Source organism: Eschscholzia californica, unplaced genomic scaffold (assembly GCF_041429995.1).
Source record: "Eschscholzia californica isolate CP2 unplaced genomic scaffold, dmEscCali1.0.p SCAF_3, whole genome shotgun sequence".
Lineage (NCBI taxonomy): Eukaryota > Viridiplantae > Streptophyta > Magnoliopsida > Ranunculales > Papaveraceae > Eschscholzia > Eschscholzia californica.
Genome location: NW_028238420.1, coordinates 42,195,834 through 42,219,394, shown reverse-complemented (window position 1 = coordinate 42,219,394; position 23,561 = coordinate 42,195,834). Strand labels below are relative to the sequence as shown.

At 36.7% G+C, this 23,561-nt stretch overlaps 1 protein-coding gene across 7 annotated transcripts; it reads left to right on the top strand.

The window, feature by feature from the left end:
* Positions 1-940: 940 nt before the first annotated feature.
* Positions 941-22,836, top strand: ABCC13 (multidrug resistance-associated protein 11). Of its 7 annotated transcripts, none has more exons than XM_086665372.1 (36): positions 941-1,133; positions 1,311-1,360; positions 1,454-1,541; positions 2,479-2,643; positions 2,836-2,967; positions 3,335-3,435; positions 3,511-3,583; positions 4,018-4,272; positions 4,787-4,856; positions 6,332-6,392; positions 6,513-6,600; positions 7,717-7,835; positions 9,926-10,023; positions 10,229-10,295; positions 10,485-10,602; positions 10,701-10,817; positions 10,900-10,980; positions 11,075-11,329; positions 12,073-12,174; positions 12,263-12,330; positions 12,442-12,573; positions 12,651-12,798; positions 13,339-13,628; positions 18,109-18,268; positions 18,396-18,571; positions 18,646-18,757; positions 18,870-18,923; positions 19,389-19,511; positions 20,135-20,233; positions 20,374-20,466; positions 20,579-20,689; positions 20,793-20,954; positions 21,063-21,250; positions 21,567-21,756; positions 21,894-22,061; positions 22,508-22,836. In XM_086665372.1, the coding sequence occupies exons 1-36, from the start codon at positions 1,095-1,097 to the stop codon at positions 22,586-22,588; spliced, it is 4,434 nt and encodes a 1,477-aa protein (XP_086521498.1). In that variant the 5' UTR covers positions 941-1,094; the 3' UTR covers positions 22,589-22,836. The 7 variants fall into 7 exon arrangements, 5 of the variants coding, with proteins under 5 accessions (XP_086521498.1, XP_086521501.1, XP_086521500.1 ...); XR_015236746.1 differs by having other exon boundaries at positions 943-1,133; positions 21,025-21,250; XM_086665373.1 differs by having other exon boundaries at positions 997-1,173.
* The last annotated feature ends 725 nt before the right edge of the window (positions 22,837-23,561 follow it).

Genomic DNA, 23,561 nt, shown 5'->3' with positions numbered 1-23,561 from the left:
ACTTATATAAATATTTACATTCCTATTCTTATACGAACTAAACACCTAATTAGGAATATGTCAAGAATCAAATTCTCATTCCTGGTCAACCCAAATCTCAAACTACAGTAATATGATTCCTAGGAATCACGTTACGGGAATGAGATTCCTGGGAATCACATTCCATTCCCGTGCGCCAACACATGGCCTTAGAGTTTTTTAGAGTGTTGCATTGAAGAAAGATTTGAATTAGAGACACTCAAGTTAGTCATAGAGGAAAGAAAATCTCAAGTGAGAGCTACCACATAACCTAATTAGATTTTTTTTTAGTTTTGCATTGGAGATGCTCTAAGTAAAGTAAAGTAGGATTGAACTTTCATGCTCCTATGATGGCTTTAAGGGTATCTTTATGACCTTTAGGATCTAAGATGTCTTCAGAGATAGTAGTTATCTAACTTATTCAATAGATATAGTTATTCATAATTTATCTATATCATACGGAATGCAGCGACTCTTGAAGTCTATATAGAAAGAAATCTATTGACATTCTTTTTCTGACATAGAATACAAACTCGATTTAAAACATCTTGAGCCCTTAAAACTCTACCTAAATCCATGTTATCTACATTTACTTTATTTATATCTAAATTCATTAAATCTTAAATGTTTACTTCTATAACATCCCGGAACCTTCATATTGCAGGGTGAGTGTTCAACCACTACGCCAAAAGGAGGTGGACTCTATTTTTTTTTTTTTTTGTTGAAAATACAAAACCGGACCAAAGAATTACAAGTTCAGATCATCAATCATGGTATCCAAAGAGGTGGACTCTATTGATTGTGTTAGTTTGGTCATTTTGTAGCCCACAAAATATTTTGGTAAAGTGGTTTTTATATCACCCACGTTAAAAGTAGGTAAGAGAAGAGTGCTTTAAAAAGTGAAAACGAATAACTTTCGTTTATGGCCTCGTGTGAAAGAAGAAACGACAAACATTCGAATCTCCTGATTCATCCTCTGATAGAAACCCGAGTAGTATAGTGAACGCCGTTCTTCCTTTGTCATTCCTCGTCGCTCTGCTGCTACCGTATCTCTCTCTCTCTAGAAAATCGAAACTATGGAGTTTATGAATCTCATTTGCCCTAAAAATCCAAACGTAAAGTCACCATAATTTCTCATTTCTATTCTAATTGAGGGTTTATTGATCTTCCAATATTTTCGCGTTTCTGTTTACCTTCGAAATTTCTTGTTCTAATTTTCGGTGAATACTTCAGGCGAAAATTATCTCCTCCTTCTTGAATTTGCTTGAAATTTTCTGTAATTTTTGTTGCAGGATGATAATGATCGTAGTAGCTTATTGGATTCAGAGTGTTTCCAGAATATATATCCTTTTTTTTCTTCATTTCTTATACTTTCAGTTTCTACTTCTTTAAATCGGAGTAATGAAAATAGATATTTCCTTAATAGAAATCTTACGGTATTAGGGTTTGGAGCAAATTTGGTGACTGTAGTTATGATTGTTGTGCTTGGATTTACTGGAAGAAATGTCAACAGAAGTAGCAGGGTAAGCTATTCGTCTTTGTTTCTTGAGCTTATGTTTACAAATTTTCACAGCATACAAGCTCACCAGTTAGTTTTTGCGTCGGTCGATATAAGAAGAGATTTGAATTGAGAGTAGAAAATAGTGACTTTTTTTTTTATTGTAAAGGTAGTTCTAGTATCTCAGATGTCTATCGTAATAAAGAACTCATATGATTTGCTAGATTCTACATGATAGACCTAGACTCATTAACTTAATCCCAAAATCTATTTGATGATTAGTGGTTACAAAGAGAGTTTTCCAAGAAAAGAATGTGTCTATTGCACTTAGCAGCCCTATCATAATCATGGGCGCATAACATTCATTTTTAATAAGTGTCTGACAAATCGAAATAATGACGGGTATACAAATTCCATAGTCTAGTATTCAGTTAAATATAAGAAATACCATTTCTGTATTGATTTTAGTACTGTAGTCCAAATGAAATGTATTGATGAGGAACAAGCGAAAAACCAAGAAAAACAGTAATAGAAGCAAACAATCACAAAAACACAAGCGATTTATGCGGTTCTGTTGGTGCGTACTCCATGGCAAACAATGATGCAATGATTCTTACTATGAATGAATGAACGCGATTATAGAGATACCCTAGCATTCAGCCGCGTCTAACTCTCCTCAAAACTGAAAACAGGATACCCCCTTTACATTGATAACAACCCTTATAAGATTAGGGCAAACATAAGTAAACGGGTTGGGGCAAAAACGGTTTTTTGGGTCACAAATCGGGTTAGACACCTACCCATATTCAAGACACTTCCAATATGAAACATCATAAACCAGACATTTTGTTGAGTTTGAATTTCGTGACTTCTTCAGTTGTTTCACAACACCGTTTGCTCGGTTTCTTCTCATGATTTTTATCGGACGCTAACTGCTAAATGTAACTTTATGTTTTCTGCAGAATACTCAGATGCGCCGTTCAGAGGTCCTGCTTTTTAGTTTTCTACTTACTGTTGGAGCCTGTCTGTCTCTATATGACGTTGCTCTGCTTTTGAATAAAGCTTTTCAAAGACAAATGACGGTGCCTGACGAATGGTTTTTCAGATGTTCCCAGTTCGCAGCTTGGGTAAGAGACTTTCAGTTGTGTACATTGAGAAGTTTGTGCAAGATGACTGATACTCCCATTCTAGCTGCCTCACACTTCCTTTCTTCCCTTTGTTCTGTTCACTTAGAAATTTTCTATCATGAAATCAAAGATAGTTCCACCTTTTATTTCTAAAACTTCACTTCTTCCTCTTGTTCTGTTCATGTGCCTTAGGCTGTTATTATGCTGTTTTGGAGGTGTCGCTGCTGGTTTTCTATATTTGGTCACCAGGTCCTCTGTTTCTGGTGGATTGCAAAGCCTTTGTTTGACATTCCTCACTTGTTAACTGTCTTTTCTTCACTAGAGGTATTATTTTTGTTGTGTTTTTTTCTGCTCCGACTTTCCTGAATTTATAGACTTTCCTAAAGTTGCAACATAATGTTCATGCATGATGCAGCGAGATATCTTTGTGTATAAGTTTATAACATTGGTCTAGTCATTTCCCACTGTTTGACTAGTTACACGACGACTTTCAGAGTCATGTACTTATGAATTTTGATTATTCTTGCTGAGTTACGAAGGCTGAATTTGATTTGTAGTACGGTTATCTTTCTTCTGTGTTAACTTTTACAAAATTTTAAGATACTAATTTTTTCTTTCTATCATTAGTTTTAGTTTATTCGTGGAATTATATTGTATGTAGTGTATAATTTGTCAAATATTTTTTTAATAGGTAATGACATGTCTCAAAGAGAGTTCTTCTACATTAGTGGTTATCATATTTGCTGTTTTTGTCAATACTGTCAGAATAACGAGAGCATCTTACGGAAGCAGGTAATACTTGCCTTCTCTCTCTTCTTTATATTGTGGGAATTTACATTGAGTTTTCACTTGAAATTCTGCTTCTAGGAAAGTTGATATGTTGGAAGATCCGCTGCTCTCCTTCGACATAGATTCTGAGGAACAAAATATTGGAGGTCCTGTAAGTCTCTCTTCTAAAACGTAAAATCCTGTTTCACGAGGGTTCAGCTCTTGTGGTTAATACTTCAAAAAGAGATGTTGTGCGCAAAGAGATTTATCCAGAGCATGGAGTAAAGCAGTATCACTTTTGATTGAAGTGCGTATCATCATGAAAAGCTTTACAATGTGCATATCCAAGCAATATGAAAGGCACTCGATGTTAGTTGGGCAAATAATTTGTCTTTTGTACTGGACGCCGAATTTCTTTTATCAAATGGTTTCAGGTTTCCTTAAGTTTTGTGATTTTTTCCTATGTTTATTTTGCTTATTTTGTCTTAAAGGAACAAACTCATTTGTCGTTACTCAAACTCGTCCAAGTCCCTTCCTTATTTGATTGCATTTTGTTTCTTTTAGAATGTTGAAAATTTTGAGTTCTATAAATAATTTATGTCTCAGAATGGAATTGCTCGTAGAGTCTGGTATCAGCTTACGTTCAAGTCTATCAACAGTGTGATGGATACCGGAATACTGAAGCAGCTTGACTTTGATGATTTAGTTCAACCACCAGTCGAGCTGAATGAGGCTTCTTGTTACCGTACGTTGAGGCGCAGTTGGCTAGCTGTAGGAAATGAATCTTGTTCTAATCCATCATTGTTTAGAGCAATTTGTTATGCATACGGATGGCAATATATACGTCTTGGTTTATTGAAGGTAATCCAATCCAGGAGAAGACATTTTCTTTTATGTTAATGCTCAATGACAATGTAGGAGCAGTATAAAACATCTATTTACACATCCGTCGGTCATGGACTTACTAACAAGGTCACGGTGTATGTACTACGTAGTATATTTTGGAAGAAAATAAGAAAACATACCTACAGACTGGTACTCCAATGAAATTCCTCTGTAGCTAAATACATATTTATGATTTACAGCCATCAAATCAGATATTGGTTAAACATTTGTTTAGAATGTTATAGCTCCTGTGAGTATCATCATCGGGCATCTTATTTCTGAATAAGACAGTGGTATAACTGAAGAGCTGTTTGGGTGCAAGACGATATAAACCTGTTAATTGGCAATACATTTGTTGGTCACAGTTGCATCGCTATTTACATTTAACTTTTCTTGGCACACGATGTTTTAGTATTCTTCGAAAATTTAAATTACACGTCTTGGCATTTTTCTGTAAAAATATTTTACTGATTCATTATATTGTTTACAGGTAGTTAATGACTGCATGGCATTTGCTGCACCACTCCTTTTGAATAGACTTATCTGGTTTCTTCAACGAGGTATAGTGAAGATGTGTTAGTACTTAGTGTAATGCCCTCTTTATACATTAAATAGATGCACTGCGAAGCTCTTGTTTTAATGCTATATTCTTTAGATCCAAACAAGTTATTGCTTTAAATAATGGAGTAGATATTAAAACACAAAATTGTGTTGGAGGGTAGCTATCACATTCTAAACGAACCCGAAGCAAGAAACCTCTCTAGAAGAGCATATACTCACCATGTTCCTTCTAAGTAGCTCTGTACCTTTATTGAAAGGGTGAAGAGTGGTTAGCTACGGATTTCTACGAGTTGAGAGGTAGAGGAGTGAAAAGAGAGTCGCCTGATTAGATGTTAAAACACAAAAGTGTGTTGGAGGGCAGCTGTCACATTCTGGAAGTCCATATAACCAGAGTTGTTTCAGTAACTCAGTGTAATCTATCCTTGTATTAAGTGAAAAGCTTAATTTTGGTTCCTTCTTCATATTTCTTTATGATGTTACGTGCAAGGAATGAAATTTCGGTTTCGGTGGAGATTTCGGTCGGTCCAAAAGTGGAAACGTTTCGTAGAAATGTTTCGGTCAGTGTGGAAATCTTACAAATCTACAGAAATGATAGAAATATGATGCAATTATGTATAACACGATTATTAAACCGTAATGAAGCATAAAAATGATGTCAACATTATCTATTAGTTTAAAGGAGTATTAACAGTTACACAATTACTTCCGGGAGTAAATTGAATAACTTCTTGGCTATAACACCCAAACAATGACATTCTTACTGATAATAGTTAATAGTTAACAAACTATGTTAGTTTAAGAATGTATCGTCAATTACACAGTTATATCAGGGTGTTACTAAGATAAAATCAATTTAGGCAGTTAAGTCAAGGTGTAAATTATTCAAATAGATTTAAAAACCATGGAAAACATAACATAAAAATCAAGAGAGATCTAAGAGAAATGAAGATAAAAAGGACGAAGGAAGGGATACGTTTCTAGTATTAGTCTCTCCGGTTTTTTTGCTAGATTTCTATTATGTCGGTCGAAATTTCCATCATTTCTGTGGAAATTTCGATATTTCCAACAACTTCGGTTGAAATTTCGATCATGTCGGTGGAAACTACGCAGGAAATAGTTGTAAGTGTTATTTCGTGCACCTAATCTCATTTTAGGAAACGTTTCGCGAAATTTCGGTGAAATTTCGGGAAGTTTTATTCCTTGGTTACGTGTTTGTACTTTATGCTAACACATTGTTCTTAGTTTCTTACCTTTGTTGCATCTCAATAGTCTAAAGTCTTTTTGAAACATTTCCATTTTCTCCATAAAATGGATAAAGTTTCATATGCCATGGTTATTGATTCATCTACAAATACCCTCTAATATTTTTCATTTGTGAACTTGATGATTTGTTAAGCAATTAATTCTGGAGTTCTAGTGTGCCGGTAGTGCTGCAATATGAGTTGTGACTTTATTTTTCATTTACTTTATTCAGGTTCTGGCCATTTTGATGGGTACATTCTTGCCATTTCTTTGGGGCTGACATCTATACTTAAGTACTTGTTCTAACGTCGAGGCTCTTATGTAGTTAGCTTTCCTGTCTTCTTCATTATTTTTCCTTCTGTTTTTTCCTAAAGTGTTCGTCACCTTTTGAATGATTTCTGCCATTTCCGCAGGTCATTCTTGGACACACAGTATACACTTCACCTTTCCAAACTAAAACTAAAGCTGCGCTCTAGCATAATGACACTTATATATCGAAAGGTAAGTTACTGCTCTTACTTTTTTTGACCATTTATGTTTATTTTCATTTTTTTTACTATACTTCTTGATACTTAGGAAGTCGTGGCCTATGACTCCCTATCTTTTCCTTTTCTATTTGTTGTAAGGCATAAATTCTTCTTGTACACGTTGTACTTCCATTTTCTTTGATACATGCGTTTCACCAACCAATCAGTGACACTATTTATGCCCCGTTAAGTTATTCATTGCAGCTACCTTTGAATATCTTTTAACAACACATACCTGATTGTTACCCTGAAGGTTTAAATCTTGTCTCTGAATGTATTGGTTACTAGAAACTCCAAGAGCGGAACTAGTACTTGGAACTTCGCACAAGCCTACCCAGCATGAATGTTGAAACACAACCGTCACCATCATTCATGATTATTAGCTTTTACATAACATAGAGAACAATTTGAGGTTTCAGACACAGTGAGTGAAAAAATTCTAAATGGGGCCACAACTGGACTCTCAGTTATAGGAGTAATATAATCCATCTTGATTTACAGTTTACTACTTTGGACAACCACAACTACTCTACACACAAACTATGTGAGCACATGATGGTGTTTTGACATTTTGTGTCTAAACCGATCTTGTGAAGTGCCAAGTGGCAACAATATTGTTGAATGTGCCTCCAACCCGGGTTGGTGTCTAACCCGTTTAGGAACCCGTGGCCCGACCCGTTTACTTATGTTTGCGCTAGTCTTATAAGGGGTTGTTACCGATGTAAAGTGTATCCTATTTTCGGTTTTGGGGGAGAGAGAGCAAGAGGCGGTTGAGTGCTAGGGTCTTCGTGAGTTACAAATACTAAAACCCTTGAGAAACATAAAACATTTGTTATTTTGTTCTTCGTTCATAGTGAAAATTATCGCGCCTGTGAAGTAGGTCTCACCAAACGAACCACGTAAATATCTTGTGTTTGTATTATGTTAGTGCTTATCTTGTTCCTTCATAATGAAAAGATGATTTATCTTTCGTTGTCTCTTTATAGGTTGAAGCTCTTCCTCTCTGTCTCAGTTGTATCATGTATGGAGTTAGAAAAGATAATTATTTCTAAGCTTGTTAACCGAAAAGTTCTTGTCATTTTCTTTCCAGTGCCTATGCATTAGCCTGGCAGAACGTTCAAAATTTTCTGAAGGTGAAATTCAAACTTTCATGTCTATAGATGCCGATCGAACTGTTAACTTGTTCAACAGCTTCCATGACATGTGGAGGTGATATGCCTTTTCTCTTTTATGTGGTAATCTATATCTCACATTTTATCACTAGGATTTACCTGTTGTGATTTATGTTGCTGAAAAAGTTTAGCAATAAGTACAAGAATAGTTTTCCACATTTTTGAGGAGTCACTTTGTTTCTCACTTTTTTATAAGATTCATTTTTTGAAAATGATTATATGAAGATATAAAATGACTTCTTTGTCCTTTTGTGTCTCAAGAGTAATTTAGCGCCTTTGATATTAATTCCGAACATAAACATGGGTCTATCCACCGGGACGACCTCGATGTAACGATCAATGTGCTAACTGTTGCACATTATCATTACACACCCCAATCAGACTTTCTCTTCAAGGTCCAGATCAAGGAATCAAATTTCTCGAAATCTCACCAAAATTTCGCGAAAAGTTTCCTAAATTTAGATTAGGTGAACAAAATTACACTACAACTATTTCCTACATAGTTTCCACCGACATGATGGAAATTTCAAAATTTCCACCGACATAATGAAAATCTAGGAAAAATTCCGGAGAAACTAAAACTAAAGACATATCTATTCCTTCATCTTTTGCATCTTCAATTTCTTCTTCAGTTCTCATAGATATCTCTTGATTTTTTTGTATGTTCTTAATGTCTTTTAAATCTATTTGGATGATTTACCTTGACTTAACTGCTTAAATTTATTTTATCTTCGTAACACTCGTGATATAATTGTGTAATCGACAATACCTTCTCAAACTAACAAAGTTTGTTAACTATTAACTATTATCAGTTAAATGTATCTTTTGGGTGTGATTGTCAAGAGTTATTCAATTTACTCCCAGACGTGGTAATTGTTAATACCCCTCAAACTAATAGATTATGTTAATCCGTTATATACGTCATTTTTATGCTTCATTGTGGTTTAATAGTTTTGTTATATACAATTGCATCGTATTTATATCATTTCCATGGATTTGTACAATTTCTACACTAACCGAAAATTTCTACGAAACGTTACCATTTGGGGACTGACCGAAATTTACCGATACTTTATTCCTTGGTCCAGATATTACTTCTACCTACTGTTGCTTATCGGGCCGGACCTGCCCGGGCTGGGACCATACGGTAAACAGGCCAAGCAATCCGGGTTATATCCCGGTCCTGAGCTGGGCTTGATTTGAGCCCGAAAGGGCAGTCTAGCCCGACCTGACAATGAGTCTGGGTTGGAGCATAGCCGCTGGGCCGTCCTGTATCAATTTTTTTTCTCCCTAGGCACTTGTAAGCATTCATAGCAAGTATAATCATATTCAGTTATAACTTATAAGTATTCATTTCTCTTTGTTTTCTCAGGGCACTGATGATTTACGCACTTATAAGTACTCATGTCTCTTTGTTTTTCCCAGACCGACCCGATAAGCTCTGCTCTAAGTATTCACGTCTAAATTTTTTTCTCTTCCTATAACAATAATAAATAAGAAATTTGAAGTTTTAAAGAAGAAATTTGAAGTGTCTGATTTTTGTAAAAGAATTTTCTGGACGGACAAGCCCAAACTGGTCTGGCCCGCAGGCCAACCTGACCCAGGGTTTGGCAGTTCTGACAGCACGACACTATTTCAACCCAGGCATGGTAGGCCTGGTTGAAGCCCGTACCGGCCATATAAGCAACAATACTTGTACCAAGGACTTCTTTTTCTACTTCATGTCAAAACCGATGTTACGAGAAGTCGAGAACTACCGAACTGTTCTGAGAGCACTTAGGTATGTTCTAAAAGATGATAAGAAAGTTGGGACTAGTCACCTAACACGCCTCTTCCCTACCTTGTGAAGTGGCCAATATTACTTTGTTATAATTTAGAGTAGAAAAATTAGGTTCACTAAATATGAAGGATTTTTTTTTAAAAATAATTTGAATATGACGAATGGGGTTGCAAGGAATACCTTCCATAACCAAAGGGTGAGTTGGTTGGCACTAGTAAATGTTTGACTAGTGCGGATCAGTAGTTTAACATTTTTTTTTAGAAATCTTTTCCTCTTCTTTGTTATGTTTATATACACTTTCTCAGTTAATTGGTCGGAACATACTAATACTCTTTTCCACATTTCAGTCTGCCATTGCAAATTGGAGTTGCATTATATCTTTTATACACTCAAGTCAAATTTGCTTTTGTTTCTGGAATCACGATAACTGTGTTGCTAATACCTGGTACGTAGCTTAGTGCTTAAACATATAGTCAAGCAAGCCTTGCAAGTTGATTCCCTTTATCTTGCACTTTCCTTATCAGATATACGTTTACGTGTTTGACATTGCGGTCAGTACATTCACTGTTGTTGCAGAAAGGGATTTAAGTTCTGATCTTTGACATTCCATGATAGAACTACTTTTCTAAAGTTGCAATATACAAATGCAGTGAATAAATGGCTTTCTACTTGGATTGCACATGCAACTGAGAAAATGATGAAACAAAAGGACGAAAGGTAGATTTACTTATTTATTGTATCTTAGAATTATTGAGGGCTATAGCGGACGACTTTGAGAACTAAATGCATATTTATTTTTAAAGTTCGGATAAAATGAAAGAGACCTAGTGCCACATGGCCACCTTCTGTTTTTCTTCTGTTTTCTCTGTCGAGATGAACTCTAATTGATTTACAAATTTTGGACAGAATCAGAAAAGCAGGTGAATTGTTAACATATATCCGTACATTGAAGATGTATGGGTGGGAGCCTTTATTTGCCACACGTTTGAGGGAAACAAGATCCTTGGAAGTGAAGTACTTATCTGTACGGAACTTTCTTCTTTAACTACTTTGAATTGTAATGAACTGCTGTTTCCACTTTATTAACCTATTTCTCTTAATATTTATAACCGTTCTTACCAGACCCGGAAGTATTTGGATGCATGGTGTGTATTCTTTTGGGCAACCACACCAACACTCTTTTCTCTATTTACATTTGGGCTCTTCGTATTGACAGGGCATTCTCTCGATGCTGCAACGGTAATTTCGTAAAGATACTTAAATTTATTTTTCAGAAACTATTGTGCTAAATCAGGAAAACGTTGTTAAATGTTATATGCAGGTTTTCACTTGTCTTTCTCTTTTCAATACCTTGATCTCTCCGTTAAATTCATTTCCATGGGTCATTAATGGTTTGATTGATGTGAGTTTTCCTTCTTGTATTGCTCAAAGTTAGTCTGTTGATTATAATTTTAATTTTATTGACTAAGATGTTTCACCATTCTGATGCTCTCCAGGCTATCATATCTACCAGGAGATTGGGAAAATTACTATCCTGTCCCGAGCATATTTCTCCTCGTGTACAAACATCTGGTCCATCATCTGCATCTCTCTGCAAGCCCTTAAACGATGTTAATCCTGATAGCATGGCTGTCGTCATGCAAGATGCAGCTTGTGTTTGGTCTAACAGCAATGAGGAGGCCAAGGGCTCGGGTCTGAACAACATAACTCTCAACCTTCCCAAAGGTGCCCTTGTTGCCATAATTGGAGAGGTCTTCAATTTCCCAAGTCCCTGATGAGTTTCTTGTGATATTTTTCATATTTATTATCTTACTAGTTGTGCTTGCATAGTAGCACAATAGGTTTTCTTACACTCTCCTCTAGGATTCGTCAAACCTTATAGTGGAGCGTTATATTGGAGAAAAGTGGATGAGTCATGGTTTCTAGGCGATTTTTATTATTATACATCTGTTCTTCTATTATACTACTAACTCCATTTTACAGATTCATAACTGAACTGATGTTGCTATAGAAGGAACACGTGAAAATCTACACGAAGAGAACGAGAAATGTTTTATTATAGTTGGTGTCTCCATCTACTAGTTCTGAAAGAGAAGTGTCTGTTCTTTATAGCATATTCTCTGAAACTCTTCATAACTCCTACCTTAGGTTCACCTAGATAACTCTACCTGAAATGCTAGAAATCTACTATGACATCTGAACTTTCCCCCTTATGTTTCCATTATGTAATTGTCTAGATTTACTGAAGGACTCCTTAAATGTTAGATAGAGCAATTCATAACTAATTCATATATCCTTTTGGAATGTTTAGTCATCCAAAAAGCTAGGACTGCTCTAATGGTTTGGCCGAGATCCTTTTATTTCTTTACCATGTTTCTTTTAAGGGAATGATTTTTTGCTTACATTGACTAGATTTGTATTCACATGCATATGAAAAGTCAAATTAAATCTTATATATCCCTTCCAGTGATGGTTATTGGGCATGCATATCCAGGTCGGTTCTGGTAAATCTTCTTTGTTGAATGCAATTCTTGGAGAAATGAGGCTTATTCATGGATCAATACATTCAATTGGCCGAGTAGCATATGCTTCACAGGTCTATCCATGCAAAAATCTGTCTAATACTTGGATTTCTTGCAAAGATTTAATAATCTTATGCTGCTTGTTGCCAATTATACCACTAGGTGCCATGGATACTGTCAGGAACATTACGTGATAATATATTGTTCGGAAAGGAGTATGACACAAAAAGGTGGGCATCATATAGTTAAGAGAACGGAAAAATGCTTACTTCAATCGTTGCACCTAAACTATTTAAGTCATCGGGTTGTCTCTTACCTTTGGTGATCCTCCTTTTATGCAGATATGCAGAAGTAGTACAAGCATGTGCACTTGATGTTGATATATCATTAATGGTTGGAGGAGACCTTGCTCATATTGGAGAAAAGGGAATCAACTTATCAGGTGGACAGAAAGCACGTCTTTCACTGGCAAGGTAAAATCATCTCCGTTGCTAAATATACTATTGTAGCTCAAAGACACTGTCATTATCGCTAAGTCAGATGTTTTCAGGGCTGTTTACTCCGGTGGCGATATATTTATGCTCGATGATGTGCTCAGTGCAGTTGATGCACAAGTAGCTTCCTGGATTTTATATAAAGCCATTCTTGGACCCCTAATGAATAATCAGACACGTGTTCTCTGTACTCATAATATTCAGGTGCCTTCTTCTACTAATTTATCTCTTAATGCACTTGTTAATAGATTATATGGCCAAAGGCTAATTACAATTGCAAATAGAAAGACAAGTTCAAACACGGGAACAACCAATATGTAGGTTGTTTACATGTCTAAGCCGAGGCTCTAATCTTGTCGAACATAATTCCTGGAGTCTAAAGCCGAAGTTTTTATGTATTGCCTTGTAAGTTGTAACTCTCGGCACTCATTCAGTGGTTGAAACTTAAATAGTGAGTCTATCGTGAAACGGGAATAAAGGAGAAAGAAAGGAGAATGATTTTAATACGCTGAAAGGAAAAAATTGAAACGGGAATAAAGGAGAAACAAGAAGGAAAAAAAAATTAAGCTGTGTCTATCTTGTATTCAGTGAATTCATGCACACAATCAGGTTTAGATACTTGAGTCTTCATGGATTCAAGGGAGACAGATTTTTTTCTGTACCTTGCGTTGATAGGTGAAGGTAGTCCAAATATTTTGAACTTGAAAGAAGTGAATTTTTGAGATACTTAATTCAAACATGCAGGCAATATCCTCTGCTGATATGATTGTTATTGTGGACAAAGGACATGTTATGTGGGCTGGAAATGTAGCTGAATTCTCAGTTTCCCGATATTCAATCATCTCGCCACTGAAGGAAGACTCAACTTTAATCCCAGCTGAAAATTTTGGAGAAGTCAACCGCTCCTACGCTCCGGATAGTGTCAAAAATGGTGTCCTGCCACAAGGAGACATTTTAAGCATTTCTGATGAACAACAGGAAACCATTGGAAAAGAGTTGAGGAAAGATGGCAAAGTTGAACTCAGCGTATACAAGTGAGTAAAACACACATATACGCACATGTGTATATATATATATTACATTGTACGATTTGTTACATGTATGAGAAGCGTATCAAGCTACTCCCACCTCTTCCGTTTGTACACGTAACACTCAAAGGAGTGTTTATGACCACTCACCAACAACATACCGTTAGTCCTCACCACAGAATTCTGATGGATAATTAGTTGAATTAAATAAGTTCTTGAAATATTCCATAATGGTATTTTAAATTAGTTGATTTTAACCCTGCTGGTCACTTTGGGAGGTGAAACAAGATGGTGTTCCAACTTCTCTAATGCGGAAATACCAGGATCTTAGGATGTAATGGTGAATAAATACAACATAACCACGAAAGAAATAAAGAATAATGACACGCAAGATTTATAAGGGTTCGGAGTAAACTCTACATCCTCTTTGAGTCACACCAAGCTAATCCACTATGAACTTGAAGTGACAACATTCCTGAGTTACCGTACACAAAATCTAGTACACTCCCCGATTACAAAATATCAACTCTCTCACCCTTACACTTACAAAACTCTCTTGATCTCACACTTCTTCTTATTCTCCCACTTACAGAAGAGAACTTAGGATGGGATGATACTGATATTGTGAATGAGCATGGCTAATTATGGCCTTCATTCACCCCCTTAAGATAAAAAACAATAAATGCTTGGCAAAATTTTCTCCATCTTCATTAATGCGTTGTTGCATTTTTCCATGAAACAAAGAAAGAAGGAGCTAGGGTATTCTAATAATGGACGGTGAGTTTGAATTATTGACTTCAGGCCACATCCTTTAATCATTTGGCCCCACCATATGACAATCTCCCACTTGGGGTCAAATAAACCCGTGCCTAGGAGTTGTAGAACATTCCACTTCTTCAACTTGAATCGCAGTCTCATGCACCTCGCTCGTGCATTTAGTGTCTAATTCATACGCTCAACTACTCCTTTCTCCTGCGGTGTCTTTGGGAGCGCCCTCTCCATACGTATCACATTAGTAGCACAGAATTGTAAGAATTCCTTCTTGTCATACTCACCGCCATTGTCTGACCTTATACATTTTAGCTTCAGACCTGTTTCTGACACAACCAGTGCCTTCCATTTCTGAAATGCATCAAACATGTCAGGTTTATGTTTCAGAAAATAAATCTATACCTTTCTCGAGTAGTCATCGATGAAGGTAACAAAATACTAAGCGCTATCATGAGAAAAGACATCAGTTGGTACCCATATGTCTGTATGAACCAGGTCCAACTTTCCTTTTCTCAAGCTTCTGCCACCTCTGTTGAAACTCACCGGCTTTTGCATTCCCATAACACAATCTTCACAAAAGCCTATTTCTACAGATTTTACCTCCGTCGAATGAAGAATCTTCATGTTCTTCTCACTCATGTGCCCTAACCTCCGTGCCATAATCTGATAGCTTCAGTACTAGCCACTGCTATAGTAGGTAGTTTTGAAGCTCGACAAGGAGTACCATTTCGAAGTCCTCGAGCTAATACCATATCTCCTTTGATCACTTTCCAATTTGTCTTTGTGAAGTGAACCTCACTGTCATCGTCACAAACGTGACCCACAAAAACCAAGTACCTCGTCAGATTTAGAACATGCCTCACATCCTTCAACTTCCATGTTGAACCATTGACTTTCACGTTCAGATCACCTACACCGATGATATCACATGCTTCACCATCACCAAGAAAGATTTGGCCAAAGTTCCCTTCCTTGCAAGAGGTTATGATCCTCTTATTTCATGTAGCATGGAAATAAGCTCCTGAGTCTACTATCCAAGACTCATTCATACCGTCCTCAGAGAGTAACACGAAACTCTCTGTAATTACATTGTTGTCACTAACAACGAAGACTGACTCGTCCTCTACAACTGCACTGCAACTACATGGACCTCTTGATCACCCTGTTTTCCGTACTATTATCACCCTTTCTTTCAGGACAATCTTTCTTCATGTGTCCTTCTTTATTGCATGTTCAACACACACCTTTAGGCCTGGATTTCAATCTCTCCCTAGATTTGCCTCTAACCTTACATTTAGATTTTTTTGAATTTTTATTAAAGTTCCTGCCTCTATCATGTTGCATGCTTAAGGCAGATTCTGAAGAAGACCTAGAAGCGGTGTAGCCTCGTTCTAGTCTCATCTCTTCCTCACCGAGTATCATAGCCGTTACATTTTCTAGCATGTATTTCTCACTACCCACCGAGTTGCTTATAGACGTCACAGCTGTATCCCAACTTGACGGTACTACCCACCGAGTTGCTTATAGACGTCACAACTGTATCCCAACTTGACGGTAATGAAGATAACAACCTTAATGGCTTAACTTAGTCCGAAAATGTAATATCAACCTTAGAATGTTGGGAGATAATTGATTTAAATTTCCAATGCGAGCAGATACTGTATCGCCTTCATTAACTTTTAAATTGAATAATTACTCACACAACATAAACTTACCTGGGGCTTACGGCTTCTGATAAATTCTCTCAAATTGTCCATTAGGTCCTTTGGTGTAAATATTTCTTCGACATTGTTGTAAACTTCCTCCGCAAGACACCTACAAATTACGCCCACACACTTGCAGTCAAGAATAACCCATTCTTCATCATCGACTTTACCCTTATTTTCTACTCCATGTAAAAGAGCATGAAGATCTCTTTCATATTGATAATCCTCCATCTGTGGTTTCCAATATAAGAAACTTTTACTGTTGAAAAGTTGAACCCTTGCAACGTTATTTGATTTATCATCCGTAGCTCCAACACCGATAAACTATTCACGTGAATAGTAACTTTGTTTACTGACAACAGAAAATTCAGTAACTCATAACCCGGAAAATCTGATACCAGTTGTTGAGAAAATAAGCCACTCCAAATAGGTGATCAGTCTACTTCGGGTTTTTCTTTAATGCGGAAATACCAGGATATTAGGATGGACTGGTGATAAACACAACATAACCACGAAGCAAATAAAGAATAATGACACCTAAGATTTATATAGGTTCTACGCCCTCTTTGAGCCACGCCAAGTTAATCCACTATGAACTTGGAGTTACAACATTTCCGAGTTACCGTGCACAGAGTCTAGTGCACTCCCCGGTTACAAAATATCACTTCAACTCTCCCACCCTCACACAGAACTCTCTTGATCTCACACTCTTTCTTACCCTCTCACTTACAGAAGAGAACGGAGGATGGGATGAGACTTATATTGTGAATGAGCATGGCCATTTATAACCTTCATTCACCACCCCTAGGATAAAAAACAATAAATGCTTGGAAAATTTTTCTCCATCTCCATTAATGCATTGTAGCATTTTTCTTCCATGAAACAAGGAAGGCAGGAGCTAGCGTATTCTAACAATGGACGATGAGTTTGAATTGTTGAACTTTAGGCCACATCCTTTAATCATTTGACCCCACCATATGACACCAACTCCCATGGTTATGTACCACATTATAACTTCGAAAGTAAGGAAAAGGCTTTTGTAGATTAAATCCTCCTGTAAGTTCCTAAATGTATAAATATAGTGACAAATATATAAAATTGAGATATGTTGATGAAGTCGCGACAGAAGCTTTAAGATTAGTAACTATCCTAAGAAGTAAGATACATGTAGATAATTTTTTAATAAGGTAACTATTGCTAGGGACAACCTTAGGGCAAATAATGAAAATAAGAGAATACTGAAATAAAAGACTAGGAAAAGAAAAACCTTTTACCCCATCCCCCCTACATACCAGAAGATTAACTCCTCACGAGAGGGATGTATCCCAATTAGCGAAGTTGAAGATTTTATAATATTTGTATCCGTAGGCCCACACTGAAATGTAGAATTTTGAGAATGGTATCTTCTTGTCTTGGAGATGTACCCGAGGCTCCGCCAAAATATGTTTGGAAGCATATAGGTAAACGCAAGTGAGAGAAGTGTGATATATTAGATGGTGGGGTAAAGAACATAACAGCCTTTTTTATAGCAGTCACCACCACGGGGTTGAGAAATTTTAGTTTGTCAAATCTATTTCCTAATCATTCTAAGAAGTTAAACTATTTACTACTTTAAAACAAAAGTACAATTTTCTTGTTCTACTAAAACGGAAACTAGATATTCTTAATTCTTAGGCAACTCATGAGGAGCCCAGGCTTCAGTATCCGTTTGCTACATCACACGACTAACCTTAGAAATAGTTGGTTTACTCGGCGATTTTTGCGTTTTCTATTTCACTGAAGATCTAGAAGATATTCATCTTTATTGATACAAGGGAAACAGAGTATTCAGAAATCTGACTAACTCAAGAAATACATTTCATGTATACGCATGTTTATCTGGAAGTTGCTAAAATAAGTTCGGATAGTAACTTATAATTTTTTGGTTGTTCACTTAACTTTTCTAGTTCGTTTCACTCCTGTATGCTTGCTACATTTTGATTTTTTTCCCTTATTATTCTGTCCCGCAGGGCATATGCAGAATTTTCTAGCTGGCCGATTACTATTATAATATGTCTTTCAGCTATCTTAATGCAAGCGTCGCGTAATGGAAATGACTTATGGCTCTCTCACTGGGTAGATGCCACTGCGGGGACTGAGAGAACAAATTATTCTACATCCTTCTATCTGGTAATCAAGTTTTTCATTCAAATAGGCTCTAATGAAACTGATTTCTTTTAGTAACAAATTTACAAGTTCAATTATTAGAAATATTCTTCCTTCAGATAATCAGATTTGATATGATTATATATTGCAGGTTATCCTATGCGTTTTCTGTTTCTTAAATTCTATCTTAACCTTGGTAAGGGCGTTCTCATTCGCATTTGGCGGTTTACGTGCTGCGGTTCAGGTGCACAACGAGCTTCTTAATAAATTAATAAATGCACCAGTACATTTCTTTGATCAGACACCAACAGGAAGAATACTAAACAGGTTTGTACGATATAAATTTCAGAAATCTTTGCCACCATATTATTTCCATTTCCTGTATTGATTTTGTCATGCAGATTCTCTTCAGATCTATACAACATTGATGATTCACTTCCCTTCATTCTTAACATTCTCTTGGCTAATTTAGTTGGTCTTGTCGGGATTGCACTAATATTATCATATGTACAGGTAATCCGGAGTCAGTGGGAACTTCGAATTTTTCCATCGCTCCCTGTTCTCTTTATTAAGCTTGTACAGATCTCTAAAATATATGTTTTCGCCAATATATGGGTTTATGCAGGTCATTTTTTTGCTTCTGCTACTGCCCCTTGGGTATATTTATAGCAAGTTACAGGTACTCTTCTGCTGCGGCATATTTATACCACTTTCTTTAACTGGCAGATTTACCTGATTTTGTTTCGCCAGAGAATGCAAATTAGTTGTAGATGTTCCTTTAAGAAAATAAGTTAAAAAAGTGACTAAAACATCCTGCTGCGTACAAACGGTATGTCATCTGAAAGCGTGGAGATTATAACCTGCTAGTTCTTTAAATCTGAGAACCCGGGATTATATTTTTTATTTTGATTCTGCATTGCTTCTTGCGTCGAAGGCATATTTATTTCTCGGTTTTCTTACAAGTAGGAAATTGGTGAATGTAATTTGTTGTAATTGCTCATTTGAGCCTTTTGTTTGTTCTATTTTTTCATTAGATAATATTTTGTTCCCTTCCCAAGTTGAGTTAAACTAGCCGATGTTGATAATAAGGTCACCATATTCATGACCGACTTAAGTATGTAACTTTAATTATCATTTCTTTCAGTTTTTCTATAGGTCAACGTCGCGTGAGCTGCGAAGATTAGATAGTGTTTCTCGTTCTCCTATATATGCATCTTTTACAGAGACATTGGATGGATCATCTACGATTAGAGCTTTCAATGCTGAGGTAGGTATTTAAGTGTTCCATTCTTGGCATGGAACTTCGTTATAGTCTTTCAGTTTGAAACTTCATAAAGGAAAATGCTCTAGCAACCGAAAAGTTAAAGTCGATTTGGGAGAGAGACCCAAATCGATAGGTTGAATTTCTCTGGATTTCTCTCCCACATCGTGAGAAAATCCCGGTTGTTAATGCGGGATTCCCTCCCAAATCGGCCTGGATTTCAGTCGCTCTATCATGATTGCTCCATAAATCATTACTGATTCGGGATTAAATTATGAAAAAAACTAAATGTATGTTCTAGTGCCTAATTCTTGACACCAGAAGAATGGTTGTCAGAAAGTCAATAGCATATGGTATATCGGTTTGTAGTCATGGTTATATTAGGTGCAAAACTTAGAGTATAGTCTAAGGAATCCAGCAGATCAGGCTTGCTAAAACATAGGAAAACCGAGCTTTAACCCCAACTGGTTATATTACATATTTATGAGAAATGGTTGAACTATCTAACATATCTCTTTTGTTAGATTGACATAACAAAGCCTACGCCTAGTCTTCTTTTATGGTGGTCATTTCAGTTACCAGTTGAAAAGAGAAAACATAACGTTTAGTTTTTTATGATACATGGACAGGAGCATTTCTTGGCTAGATTCGGTGAGCATGTTGCACTATATCAGAAAACCTCATACTCAGAGTTAATAGCGAGTTTGTGGCTTTCTCTGCGCCTCCAAGTATGCTTACTTACGTTATTTGTGCCCTCTTGTTATTTCATGATTATGCCATCTTGGTCATATTTGTTTTTGAAATACAGTCTATGAAGTTTCGGAACAACTTTGCTGTGTTTACTTCACTGACGGTTAAATTTTTGTAGTTGTTAGCAGCATTTATTATCTCTTTTGTCGCCATTATGGCTGTTCTAGGAAGCCGTGATGATTTTCCGATCAGTTTTGGGACAGCTGGACTAGTAAGATTCTGATGCTTCATAAGATGAGGATGTTTTACATTAAATTCGTGTCACGTTGTAACTGGTTTAGTGATTTTGCTACAAATACCAACTGTCTTGCAAATCTGTCCAGGTTGGCTTGGCTCTGTCGTATACAGCACCAATTGTATCTTTATTGAGCAGTTTCTTGTCAAGTTTCACAGAAACAGAAAAAGAAATGGTATCTGTTGAACGAGTACTTGAGGTACGTAAATCTATTTTGTCACTCGAGTGAGTACTTCGGGTATGAAAATGCCCTAATTGTTTTCATTTACAGTAACTGTGTTTTGTTATGTTTCTACTTCTAGTATAAGGATGTTCCTAAAGAAGAACTTGAGGGATCTCATCCCTTGCATCCAGACTGGCCCTTTCAAGGGAAAGTTGAATTTCAGAATGTTACCTTACGATATATGCCGTCTTTACCACCAGCTCTTCGTGATGTTACTTTTACTATCTCAGGAGGAACACAGGTCAGTTGATGTAAAAAAATGTTATATATTTTTCTTCATAATTTATACATATAATTATGTTTCTCAACAGGTTCCCGAGTGGCAAATTTTATATTGGTATATGCACAGGTTGGAGTTATTGGGAGAACAGGTGCTGGAAAATCAAGTGTCTTGAATGCCCTTTTTCGTCTAAATCCAGTATCTGGGGGTCGTATTATTGTTGATGGCATAAATATAGTTGATGTTTCGGTTAGGGATCTTCGTTCGCATTTTGCAGTTGTTCCACAAAGTCCTTTTTTGTTTGAAGGGCTACTAAGGTATCCTAACAATGTTTTCTCATATTTATGTTTGTGAAATCTATATCTGAAGATTCTGAACCACATACCACTAGCTCTATTTGGTATTCCGTTAATATTTGCGAAAACTCAGTCCACGTTAGTTTGACAAAAATAGTTTCATTCATTGCCATTCATAAAACTATAAATAGTCAAACATGTAGGTTAACAATGAATTGACTCATATGGTAACTCCAGACGACCCCAAAGGCATAAATGGGGATGATAAAATTCTTGCACAGCTTATAGTTAGACGTCTTTCTGCAAACTAGTCCATGTTCTTATACGTCAATTGCAGGGACAATATTGATCCATATGGGCTGACAAGTGACTCAAAGATTTGGGAGGCTCTTGAGAAATGTCATGTTAAAGACGAAGTCCAAGCAGCAGGAGGTCTGGATATTCAAGTAAAAGAAGCTGGAAGCTCTTTTTCTGTTGGACAACGACAGCTTTTGTGCCTTGCACGTGCTCTTCTGAAATCTTCTAAGGTACCTAAACTCAAGACATAAGGGATGAGTTTCTTAGCTTTCCATAAGCAACTGCTTCTCGAAGCATATTTAGGGAACAATTTGCAAGATGGAATCTAATTAACGCTACTTGCAATGAATCAAATGATAATTTGCAGATACTTTGTTTGGACGAATGCACTGCCAATGTTGACACTCAAACCGCAGAGTTTCTACAGAACGCCATTTCGGGTGAATGCAAAGGCAGGACCGTGATCACAATTGCTCACCGCATTTCCACTGTACTGAACATGGACAATATTCTAATTCTTGACCAGGGGAATCTGGTATGTTCAAGATCCAGCTCAAAGTCTTTTTCCATTTCAGAATATGTTCATCTCTGTTATAAACTATCTCAATCAAAACTGGAAAGATTCTGAAATCTAGTCTTTCTTGTCCTTCCTGTAAAATGAAACTGAAATAAATGTTCTGGGTATTGAACCATTGGTTGTGAAATACCCTGGAAGATTGTGCAGACACAAACCCGAAGTTCACAATAACTTTGAACATACCAAGTGTTTCACTTAGTTTTCAAGGATGCCATGAAAGAGTCTCGGTTTGAATTGCTTATTATATCCCCAAAATGTCCTTAAAAATGACTTCCATGCAAAATGAAATCCAGACGCTCTAAATCTTAGTAATATAATGTACAATAGAACTCTTTGCAATTTAGCTGTCATAAAATTGCCGAAAATGACCAAGTTTCCTTTGTTTTGAATTGATCTCTGTCCAGGTTGAAGAAGGGAATCCACAGAATCTCTTAGAAGATGAATCCTCAATGTTTTCGAGTTTCGCTAAAGCTTCTTGTCTGTGACCCAAGTAAAAGTTTTCTTGCAGTATCCATGCAACTAAAAGCTGCTGTTTGAGTAGTTTGCATTTGTACTATCTTGGAAAGAAATATCCTACTTGAAGTGATGTAGTTGAAGAGATGCATTATGTATCAGTAAGGAACTCAGATCACAAGATTTTTCCTAGTGTGCTCCTGTTTGACATGTCTAAAGTGATGTCTTGAAACGCCTATCATGTCATCTTTTGCCATAAATTGTTGAGAACATTTCCAAATTGACAAGACACCATGAAATAGTTTTCGTAGGAGAAAACAGATTCCAATGGAAAACGGTGTTGGTCAGAAAGGGAACTCATGGGAAACAAAATGCACCAAGTAACCCGTTCATTTGTTTTTTTTGTGACTATGTTAAGACAGATTTCTCAATGAGCAGTATAATTCATCAAAAAAAGATCTGCGCAGCCTTTACATATCTTTTGCCTTCTGTTACATATCTTTTTTGCTACATTCTAAATATGCCATAGCTAGTGAATTCTTTGCAATTTGCATATCTAAATATGCCGGTAAGCGAGTATCCAGTAGAAGGTGGATACTAGTAGACCTGCAGAAGACAAACATAACCATGAAGCAAAGACACCGTGGTGATGTCGGCGAAGGATACTCTGACGATCAAGTATAACACAAAAAGAAAGTGAGCGTAAGGGTAAAATTATTCGTGATATCACTGTGGTAGTGATTCATAGTGTGGCTCAACTCGTAGAATGGTCGGAACTAGGTTCTACGAAATAGCCGAGTAGATTCGCAATCTACTGAGTTGACGAGGTACATCGTCGAGGTGGAAGGACACGCGAAGAGTAGACTAGCAAGATGTACAAGGAACATAGGGCTTCTAGTGAGACCAAACCAGGTGGGGTACAAGACTCCTGCGGTTACCTTCCTCTATGGCTAGCTACTTGTGAGGTGATCGAGGGTAGAACAAGACTTCTGGTATGTTGATCGG